Source organism: Nannospalax galili, unplaced genomic scaffold (genome assembly GCF_000622305.1).
Source record: "Nannospalax galili isolate Female #2095 unplaced genomic scaffold, S.galili_v1.0 scaffold547, whole genome shotgun sequence".
NCBI classification, from domain to species: domain Eukaryota; kingdom Metazoa; phylum Chordata; class Mammalia; order Rodentia; family Spalacidae; genus Nannospalax; species Nannospalax galili.
This window is the reverse complement of record NW_008355824.1, coordinates 694,551-706,262: the sequence shown is the minus strand read 5'-3', so window position 1 is coordinate 706,262 and position 11,712 is coordinate 694,551. Positions and strand designations below refer to the sequence as shown.

General features: G+C 38.3%; 1 protein-coding gene across 1 annotated transcript in view; it reads right to left on the bottom strand.

Annotated features, from left to right (window-relative positions):
• Uba6 (ubiquitin like modifier activating enzyme 6) overlaps nucleotides 1–10,126 on the bottom strand; it is a 102,883-nt gene extending 92,757 nt beyond the window's left edge. The window contains exons 1-2 of the mRNA XM_008853825.3: nucleotides 10,045–10,126; nucleotides 7,757–7,819 (exon numbers count right to left, since the gene is read on the bottom strand). Of these exons, the coding sequence (XP_008852047.1) occupies nucleotides 7,757–7,819; nucleotides 10,045–10,115 (134 nt within the window). The 5' untranslated portion in view covers nucleotides 10,116–10,126. The remainder of the gene's footprint in view (nucleotides 1–7,756; nucleotides 7,820–10,044) is intronic.
• Between the last annotated feature and the right edge of the window lie 1,586 nt (nucleotides 10,127–11,712).

The following is an 11,712-nucleotide window of genomic DNA, read 5'->3' as shown; positions in this document are numbered from 1 at the left end:
AAAGGCCAAAAATGTTGAAAGTATTTGGGAGCTTGTATCTAATCCTTAAAGGATTTTAGGGTTATCTCTTCAGAGGGTGAATGTTAGAATAAAAAGCCCCATAGAAAAATAAATAAAAGAAGAAGAAAGAGTAAAAAAAAAAAAGAAACAGAGGATCTTATCAGAAAAGAAGTATTCTCAAGATTCTCAAGATATGTGACCCAGTATTTTAGGACCAACTTCTCTTTTCCAACAGAATCTTTACAGTATTGTAGATAAGACTACAAGTCCTAGATCTAGCTTGCTATTATCTTTCAGAGTGATTGTATAATGAATTAATACATGTAAATAATTCAGTGTAGAGCTTGTCCCATAATATATGTTAAAATATCTTTTACTAAAAAAATAAAAAATATTTACTTTTGAAATTGAAACACCACATAGTTAATGTATATTAAAATAAATAATTTGCATGTTTTAGAATTTCATTAAAAAGCCCAAAAGTTATTTTTTTGTAGTTAGATAAAAAGTTTAAAATGCAAGCTACCTTTATTTCCTTTCCTTATTCACTACAAAAATAGAATAAAACCTAAACTTTTGAAAATAAGTTTGTTTATTTGCACTGGGATTGAGCACAGGACTCAAGCATGCAAGGCAAGCAATCTGCAACTGATGTTGTATCCCTAGCCTAAACTCTTCTTTTTCAATCAGAACTTAAGACTTTAGTTTTAGAAAGTACAAGCTATCCATTTATTCCTTATTGAACATCTGTTACCATCTTTGCCTATTTTCAACTTTACATGAATTAGATCACTTTGAATGTCTCATTTCTCATGAAATTACATTTATGAGATTTTCTCGGAGACTGTGGTTTTTCATCTTTATTTTTCTGAGTTGGGGTCTCTACATGCAGCTCTAGCTGGCCTCTAAATAGATCTACCTGTCTCTACCTCCCTAGTGGTGGGATTAAAGGTATAACCATGCTCCTGGCTTTTTGTTTTTTAAAGCTTGATTTATGTGTATGTGCTATGTGGGTGAGTGCCCATGGAGGCCTGAACAGGAAGTAGAATCCCCTGGAACCGGAGTTATAGGCAGTTTATGAGCTGTCTAATGTGGGTGCTGGGAACCAAAATCAGGTCCTCTGCAAGAGCATATGTACTTTTACCTGCTGAGTCTCTCCAGATTCATGTTGATTAATGCAAATGATCAGTAATTTTTTTTCTGATCTACTACAATGATATTAATTCAGCATGCCATACATTAGTGAATACAGCCAGTAAAAAGAAATTGCCATAGCTTTTTACTTTGAGAAAGTCCAAGCTACTAAAAAGTTTACCTTTTCTGAAGGAACAATATGTTCCTATAGGTTTTATCTACTAATCTTAATTTTATTTCTTTGAAACCATACAGAATTCATCTAATCTCTCTTTAACAGATCTGTAGATTGTATTTACAATTCAGCAACTTCTTTCTTACAGTTAGTATCTCCAGCTCTGTAATTCCTAACATGTAATCATTTTCTGTCTCCCTCAATATTCTAAAAAATTTCTTCTGGATATACTTTATTGATCTTTACTATCCATATACACGACTTACTAAAAATAGTATTCTAGACATTGGCTAGGTTCACTGTGTAGAAAACCTAACAGCAAGAACCTCATACAGGTACTATAAATGTTACATATCATATGACATACTTAGAAAAATGCATCCTATGGGATATCACTGTGAGAGACAATTAATTCTAAAACGCTAGGTATTATGTCAAAGTACCCCAAATTATGGCAACTTGGGATACAGAAATGATTATTTTATCAATGGAAAGATTAGAAAGCTTTCAAAATTAGGCTCATTCAGGCTGAAGAATTAACACGAGTTCACAGATTCATCAAGATAGGAAAAGTAACTCAAAAGGCCAGGGAAAAGAAAAGAATGAAGATTCATAAGCAACATGTAGCATGAGTTCGGGAGGTGGTTCATTTGGTGGCTCATGTTTGCGCAGTATGCACAAAGCCCTAAATTCAATCCTCAGCACTGCATAAACTAGGCCTGGTGTTCCATGTCTGTAATCACAACACTTTCGAGATGCAGGCCTGGAGGATCAGGAATTCAAACTCATCCTCAGCTACAAAGCAAATTTAATGCCAGCCCTGGTTATATGAGACTCTCAAATAAAAACAAAAACAAAAAAAACCAAAAAAAACCCCACAAAAACCCATAAAAAAAATAAATGACAACAAAAAATAACATACATAAGACTTCTACTTTTGGCCAATGTGAAATAGCAGGGATCAGCTCTGCTTGCCTGTTTTAAATACCTGAAAACTGAACAAAATAAATGAAATAACATTTTAAATACTAGAAAACAGGCACTTCAAGACATCAATCTTTGAGAGAACAACAAATTAAGCCTCATTTTAGGTATTACCTGGAAAGTTTCCAGGTTGTGAATCTGGTGGTCTCCCTAAATTAAAGAGTTGTAAATTTAAGAAAGCAAGGATAGCCCAGCAAGTAAGGGTACCTGACACCAAGCCTGATGAGCTGAGTTCAGTTCCTTCTATCACATGTGGAAGGGAGAGAACTAACTCCTGCCAGGTATCTTCTGACTGCAACATGTGTGCAGTGGAATGTACACACACATGCACACACAAATTAAAAATACAGCGAAATTAAAGCAAAACCAACGCTAGGATTTTTAAGTAGAAGACCCCTAAGTAGAGAGAATCAGAAAGAGTACCAGAGATTCACGGAAGGTTCTCCAACTTAAAGCTGAGTATCAATCAGCACACACATATGAAGAAAAATCTGAAACTGGTGAAAGAATCTCCACAAAGGGCAAGTGGAACAATTACTACTGTTTAAATTGAGCCAGAAAAAAGTTTGAGTTTCTTTCTAGCAGAGCAGAGAAACCTCACAATACAAAAGGCATTAGATAGACTATTAGGGAGGGTATTACAACAGTAGTGAAGAAAATTTAGCTCCCAACTAACTTAAAGACTTCCTCCTGCAATAAGCTTAAATGCAAGGCAGGAAAGAAACACAGTTTCCAAGTAATTTAATTGTGTCCCTGAATAAAGCTCAGGAATATTTACATAATCCAAAATTATCCAGCCTCCAAAAAAGGTAAAATCTACAATGCCTGGCATATGTAAAAAAACTACCTGGTGTACAAAAAAGTAGAGAAATATAATGAACTAAATGCAGTCAATAGGTACACATTTCATAAAGCCACAGACGCTAGAACTAAAGACAGAAACACTGTATCCAATATACACATAATCCCTATGCTCAGGAAGGTAAAGAGAAACACAAGAAAAAAATAATCTTCAGAGAATAAAACTACAAATCTAAGATAAAAAAGGAACTAACAACAGATTTGACACTATAGAGATAGAAGGTTCGATCCAAAACTGAACCTTCCAAAATTGAAAAAAGGTGGGAAACACAAACAGCATTAAGAGAGCTATGGGACTTCATTTGGCTGAAAAAAGAAAAAAACAACTAATGGTCAATTTCTTAACCCATAATTTAAATTCTGATACTACAACAAAATAATTTCCAAACAAGAAATATAAGGAAACGTGCATAGTGGTGTATCACAAACTAGGAAAAAAGATAAAATATTAAAAGTGGCTAGAGTAAGCAGAGTACATTATGTAAGGGAATGAGAAGACTATCAGATGACTTCTTCAGACATAATAAAACCAGAAAGAAGCCTCTGCTAGAAGAATTCTAAGAAATGGTAAAACGATGTTACTCAAGCAGGCAGAAAATAATAAAGAGAAATCTGAATTTGCAGAAGAGCATGGAGAATATTAGAAATGATACAAATAGATAAAAATAAGTTTTTCAATCTTTTGAAATTAATTATTTACTTTATGCATATGAGAATTCTGCCTGCAAGTATGTGGAGGCCCGAAGAGGGTGGGGGATCCCTTGGAACTGGAGTTACAGATGGTAGTGAGCTGCCCTGTGGGTGTTGGGAGCCAAATCTGGGTACTCTGCAGGAGCAAACAGTGCTGTTAACCTCTGAGTCATTAGCCCTGTCCTAGTTATTTAAGAACTTAGTGCATAAGCCTGCAATAATGATACACTGTGAGTTTATAATACATGTAGAACTAAAATGTAAGACAGTAATTATTAAGACAAATCTTTGAAAAGAGGAAAAAGCAGCATCATTCTTATACTATATGAGATGGTATTACTTTAAAATACACTGTAGAAAGTTAAAAGATGATCATTATAAACCATAAAAAAAAAAATGTGGGGCTGGTGAGATGGCTCAGCAGGTAAAAGTGCTTGGTGCAAGCCTGACAACCAAAGTTTGATCCTTGGAACCCACAGAGAAGAAAATATCCCCAGAGAGCACTATCAGCTAGGAAATAAGCATTTACATGAATGTATATGGGGCATTTCGTATATAAATCATACCATTTTGCCCCAACTCTCAAAATCTCAGAGTCATCTCACAATATAAATGTACTTAGTCCACTTCCAAAAGTTCCCAATCTTTTCAAAAAAAATTTTACTTTTATGTATATGAGTCCTTTGCCTGAATGTCTGTAAGTACACCACACTCACGCAATGTTCAGAGGCCAGATGAAAGCAGTGGATCTCCTGGAACTGAAGCTACAGATGATTGTTAGTAGTCATGTGGGTGCTGGGAACTGAACTAGGGTCCTCTGTAAGAGTAGCCAGTGCTCTTAACTGCTGAGCCATCTCTCCAGCCCTGAGTTCCCATATACCACTGAAAAGTCCAAGCCCAAAGCATCTTCTGACACTAAAGACAATTTCTTTACTATGACACAAGATAAAATAAAAAACAAAGCTATATACTTCTAAGATCACACATCAGAGTAAATATTCCCATCCCAAAGGGAGGAATAGGGGTAGAGAAGGTTGGAATCAAAATCCAGCAGGGTAAATACTAAAACCTATAGCTCCTTGTTCAGCATCTACAGCATATGGTATCATAATGTGAACACGAATGAGTTTAGGCTCCCTATTCTTATGGCCTTACAGGCTGGAGCCCACATGGCCTCTACCTTCATTTAACTCTACTCACTGCCTACAGCTTTCCTGGGTACACAGTTCATGTACTAGAATCCCCAACATTCTGGGCTAGCCAAAGTTGTTTCATCTTCCCAATTTTAAGCCTCACCCTCTCAGGAGGAGCTGCCTACAGGATCCTGACCATCCCACTCCTTGGTCATAATGCTTTAAGTTCCCAATTGAATGACAGAATCTCCCACTGTAAAGTCTTTAGGTAGAAGAGCAACGGTGTAGTTCAAGAATGCTGGTGCTCCCCCCACAAATCTGCTTCTTAAAGTATTGGTCAAGATACATTTTCTGGATCCTCCCAGTGTAAAGGATAGTTTTTAAAAAGTATTTTATTATTTTTATTTTATGTGTACGAGTGTATTGTCTGCACGTATATAAGCGCACCTGTGCCTTGCAATGTCTATGGAGGTCAGACAAGGATGTCAGCTCCTCCGGAACTGGAGTTACAGACGGTGAGGTGCTGGGAACCAAACCTGGTCCTCTGTAAGAGCAGACGATGCTCTTAACTGCTCACTTAACCATCTCTCCAGCTCCTGGAGAAGAGGCTTTCATATGGCAAATCTAGTTCAGAATTCTAATTTCCCTGAAATTTTTATTTTTATTAAAAACTTTAAAAAAATGGTGTGTATATTTTTGAGCGTGGGTGTAAACCTGCCATAGCCCATGTGCTGAGGTCAGAGGGTAATTTGGGGGTGTCAGTTCTCTTTACACCATGAAGATCTCATCTTAACTCCTTGACCCCCGGATTTGTTTACACATACCAAGAGCTAAGGAATTTAATCTGAGTTCATTCTTTTTCTTTGTCATTTGTCCAGAGAGGCTAGAAACAATAATCAATATTATCTCTAGTGTTCCACACATGTTCAGAGTCACTATATTCTCTGCCTCTCACAATTTTTAAATTAGGATTATCAATGCATTTATTTTGCATATTTTTTTAAAAATTTCCAACAATTTCATACATGAGCACTGTATTTACAACACCCCACCTTGCCCTCTCCTCTCCAACTCCTCCCGGTCTCTCTCTCTCTCTCTCTCTCTCTCTCTCTCTCTCTTTCTCTCTCTCTCTCACACACACACACACACGTATATATAATGTAGAGTTCAATTAGTGTTGCTAACATATACATATGGCTAAACACCTGTGTATTTCCTTAAACAGCTAATGGCACAGATTATTGATGCTCTCTGCACTATTAAAAGAAGTCTTCATCAACTTTAAGACTAATCAAATTAAAAACCACAATCAATTAGGAAATTCATCCTCAGAATTCTGTTTCTCCAGATTTCCTAGTTTTACTTTTCTCATCTGACAAAAAATGGACAGAAAACCTTAATGGCTGAAAGATCTGGCTTGCAGTTTCAGAAGGTTCATGTCTAGTTGCTTGGTCTTGTGCAGGTGGTAGACATGTGTAGGAGACCTGAGCAACTCACATTAGAACAACTGGAGGGAGGATGTATAACCTTCAGAAGCCCACATCCAGTGACCAACTTCCTCTATCTAGGAAAAGTTTCCACACTTTTCCCACATAAAATCACCAGTTGGGCCTGTTGTGGTGGGGCACGCCTTTAATCCCAGCACTCGGGAGGCAGAGGCAGGCAGATCTCTGTGAGTTCAAGGCCAGCCTGGTCTATATAGTGAGTTCTAAGACAGCAGAATAATTAAACTACTTATGAGCTCTTTTAAAACTGAAAAAAAAAAAAAAAAAAAAAATCATCAGCTGGAGAACAAATATTTAAATAGGTAAGTGTGTGGGGGGACATTTCATATTCAATCTATAACAAGTTAAAAATCTTATTATATTACATTTATAACTGTCACATATTTTCCACTATCTATAAATTAAATTTTCTTGAGAATACACTGAAATAATCAGTCTCTAAATGTGACTATATAACTAAATTGAATTAGATTTGTTTTTATGAAACTCCTATACTACCAAGAACAGTAATAAATCCTCTTAACCAAATCCAAGACACGTATTTTTGTATTGTACAGCAAAATCCTTCTTAGCCTCACCATTTAAATCTAAAGAAACTGAGATTTATTTAAATATTGAAGCTTTCATACTGCATATATGAAAAAAAATCATAGAAACAATAAAAAACCCCAGAAATCCCAATGAAGAAACATTTTTATTTTTTAAATAATTTTTTACTATTTTAAAGAATTTCATATATGAGTATTTGCATCATATCTACCTCTCCCACTCTCTCCTCCAACTCTTCCGTGTCCCTCTTATGTCTTCTCGATTTCTTGTCCTCTTCTTTGCTTATTGTTACATACACATACATACAGTGATAAACACATATCTACATATATATAATGTACTGAGTCCAATTAGTGGTGCCCATGTGTATGTGTGTTAGAGCTGACCACCAGGGATTAATAGCAAGGAGCTCGTCTCTGGAGAAAACTGATTCTCCCTTAGCACCACTGATTGCCTGTAGCTCTTCTTCTGGAGACCTGACCCTGTGAAATTTACCCCATCTACACTGGCATGTGAACTGGTGTTGTCATTATGCAGGCCTTGTAGATGGGCCTATCATAGTGTGGTGTAGAAACCCCAATTCTAACTTGAAAAGAATTCATAGGATATACATGCAAAGTTCTGCACAGGTCTAACAGTATCTTTAATATTTAATAACTGATTATTGGTTACTTATTTAAAATTAGATTGACTAGAGAAAATAAGTTCCAGTTTGAGGTTCTTACCTGTATAATCCATCGTCAATTTCCAATGATTCAGTTGACATGGTAGGCAAATTTTTACTTGCACTGGGGGAAAAAAATAAACCCCAAAATTTAATAGCAAGTATGTTTTTTTAGACACTCATATTACATAACATTCAATTATGTATGGGATTAGATCCACAAGTTATTAAATGTCTTTACATATCAAATGTTTTATTATACACCACTTTCCTTAGATTAAAAAAAAAATTATGTTGAAGCTAATTTCACTAACTGCTGTTCTGTCCAGTGTTTAGTGTTGAGATTACAGTCCACAGTTATTTGATCACTGCTACATTTATTGTTTTTAGCAATTTTTTCTATGCCCATTCTCCTCAATCTGAACTTGTTTTTCAATGTGGATCTGTACTGACCTCTAGATTTTATATGCCTGCCAAAATAGTAACTCCCTTCTGATGTCTTACTAGTATTACAAGCCTATAAAATTCAAAACAGAATTCAGTTCTCTCCACTTCTCATAATAGGTGTAAGGAAAGCAATGAAGATCAAGAAATTATCTGTTAAATGTATGACTCTTAGAAGTAAAAGAAAAAATTCAGGGGAAACAACTGTAGTAAGGTATACTAATTATAGTGATATACCATTTCCAGTACAGTATCCTATTTTTTTCACAGCACAAAACACAAAGAAAAATGATAGCATTTTAAGGAAATATGGGAAACAGGGATAATTCATAGGCAGAGTGAACCAGCCAATGGGAGAGCTGAGATCAATGTCTCAGCAAAATTTTGTAGGTTACATAGTAGGATCTGGGCAGCTCTGCTGTCAATTAAGGAATTCTAAAAGCATGTGGTTCAGGGATGGAGTCTAATTTTCTAAGTCTGGCATTGACAAATAATCTGAAAGGTTTGTGAAGATAGGTAAGTAAAATGTCAACAATTTTCTTACTAAACTCTGATTAGTATTTCAAATGATACCAGCTTCTAGCTAATTAAATGGATAGCTACTACGAAAACTACTGATTCCAATTATGAAAGCAAACCAGAAGATGACAGGATTCTAAGACAGTGTCTAACTAATATAAACAGTATCCTTATAAAACATAATATCCTGGAAATACAAGATTTCTAAAAATTATGTAGTTGTCTATTAGCTTACTTCCACTACACTTTCACTAGCTGTCTTATTTGGGGCACAATTAGTTTGGTAGATTAAATTCCTGACTAGAAATGAGAACTGCTACATGCACATCCTACTCTATTTAATGGTAGGCGTGGCACTTTCTTTCCAAAGTTCTGCCTCTTTCAGTGTTTCAAATAGCCAGGCATTGCCGTGCATGCTTGTTATCCCAGAACTCCGAGGAAGGGAGATCAGGAATTCGCGGTCATCCTTGGCTATACAGGAAGTTGGGGCCAGCCTCAAAAGCAATAATAATAAAAGGGAAAACAAAATCTACGAAACAATAAAAATGCTGCAACTAAGGGGTTATTTATATCTCTCAAGGCAATTTTGCCAGCGTTGGCATGGACAGACAATACTGTTAATTAAATCCTGGCACTTGAAGCATCCCTTCGGTATGAAACTGGTAAAAAGTTACAGACTTATGAATAGTCTTACGTTGGCTGAAAATAATAAATCGGTCACTTCTTTATTGCCATAGTGTATTCTTACAGTGGACAGGATATAAGTAGTACTTTATTAATTACAAGATGACTGTAAAAGGAACTACTAACTCAAACATTCCCTTTGTTTTGCAGGGCTGGGAATTGAAGTAAAGAAACCGCAAGGTTACAACTGGGAAACAAACACAGACGACACGGTTGCTGCCCCCCCCCACCCCAAATCAACAGGGTCCTGGGGTGTCCAGACTGCAACTGACTCATCCTGACTCGGTCCCTCCAGTAACAGTTTTCAAAGGAGGCTCACAGTTGGAGGACCGAGCACCGTGGCGCTGTAGTGTTCATCTCCGAGAGAGCAAAGGTGCTAGGCACCACCCAGCCACGGAGCCACAGTCAGTCGTGATGGCGACCGTCAAGTGTGGTGATCTGCAGGAAGGATGCTGGACCCACCCAGAACCGCGCAGGCCGGGCGGACGGGGAAGCTGGGGTCCCTAGGCTGAGCCGGGTGTCCTCCGCTCAGCCGCGCTGTGCACAGGCAGCCGAAAGGCCGGAGCCCAAGTCGCCACACCCACCGCCAGCTCCCCTCCGCCTCCCCGCGGCCCAGTGGCATCCAGCGCCCTTCGGGGCCGCCTGTGGGGAGGCAGAGCTGGCGTCCTCGCTCCCCTTCTCCCCGCCGGGTGGGCCCCTCACCTGCCGGTCCCCCAGGAGGAACAGGACGCCTCTTCCCTAGAAACCGCCGCCAACGGCTGGAACGTCTCCATCGCCGCAAGAGATACCGGGGCAGCTGGGAGGCACGGGAAAGGGGGCGGGGCCTCGGGGGGGTCAAGGGGCGGACGGTGACGTCACCAGGCTCCTGGGCGGAGCTGGGAAGTGAGCCTCTTACACCTTGACTTCCGGTTGGGGCGTGGCCACAGGGCGCGCTTGCTTCCCTGTACGTGGGTGAAGTAGCTTAGTTAGAAACCCCGTTCGGACCCGCGCAAGCGGAACCTAAGGGCCGGGGTGTTGCGTCACCTCCGGCTCGGCTTAGCGCGAGGACTCTGGAGCCTCGCGAAGTGACGGAATTTGCATTGCAAATCCTAGGGTAGCATAACACTAAGAGGAAATTATAAACAAAAATTCCAGTTTATTTTATTTCACTTAAAATTCTATTCAAAGAATTTGAGCATCTACTACATGTGAGGCACTGTTAGCGATTTATATAATCAAGTGACGTTTTAGAGCTGTGAAGTTTGTCCCCTTCATTTCATGAGTGAAAGGAACTTCTTACAGCCAATTACTCAAGATGACCAGAGCTCATGTCTAAGGGTTTCTCACCCAATTCTCTTTGACTCTCATTTCATTATAAATAAATAAATACATACATAAATAATTTTTTAATTTTTCGGTTTCACCTTTTAAGACAGTGAGACTCTAAATAGAAACAGCTGTAGGCTTTAAAAAGTTGGTATATACTTTGGTCATGAGTATAATTTTCTGTAACGGATGATATTTTTATTAAAATTTTTTCTTCCTCATGTTTAGAGGCAAGGGTCCCTGTCAAAACTCCATTATCCTTTGTGCTCTCCGTGATGCTTCTAAAATTGCACGTCTTCTAAAGCTTGGTCTCTGGATTGCCTGTCTGTGAACTCATCTGGGAGACTGGGTTCTCAGTCCCCTTGTGGAACTTTCCTTACATAACCATTAAAACAAACCTGGATTTTGTTATTCATTCAAGGTTCTGCACTAGCATTATCTCCAGTCTTTTTATTATAAAGTTTTTTTTTAAGACCAGCACCATGCATGCTTCTCATTTCTGTTTCTTCCAGTCTAGTTTCCCTTACCTATTTCTTCTTAAATATTTATTGACTGTCCCTAAGTATTAGGGCTAGACAGTGATCAGACCACAGAGACAGAACTCTGATTTCATCAATCTCCTGGGAAGTCAAAATAGAAATTAATTAGAAATATAATTTCAGGGGACTGGGGAGATGACTCAGCAGTTAAGAGCACTGGCTGCTCTTCCAAAGGACCAGGGTTCAGTTCCCAGCACCCACATGGCAACTCACAACCATCTGTAACTCCAGTTCCAGGGGTCTGATGTCCTCTTATGATCTCAATGGGCATTGCGCGACAGAAGTGCACTTACACACATGCAGGCAGTAACTCATACACATACAATAAAAATAATAAATTATTTGGTTTTAAGTTTCTTAGGTTGGAATGGGATCGGCTGCCTGCTTCCCCATGTCTATGCTGGAGTTTTTTGTTCAGTGTGAGCTTACATAAGAATTGTGCATGCAGTCAACATTTCTGTGAGCTCATATGAGTAAATGACCAGCTGTCTGGAAGAACGTTTCCCTGTGGTCATCAAACACCTCT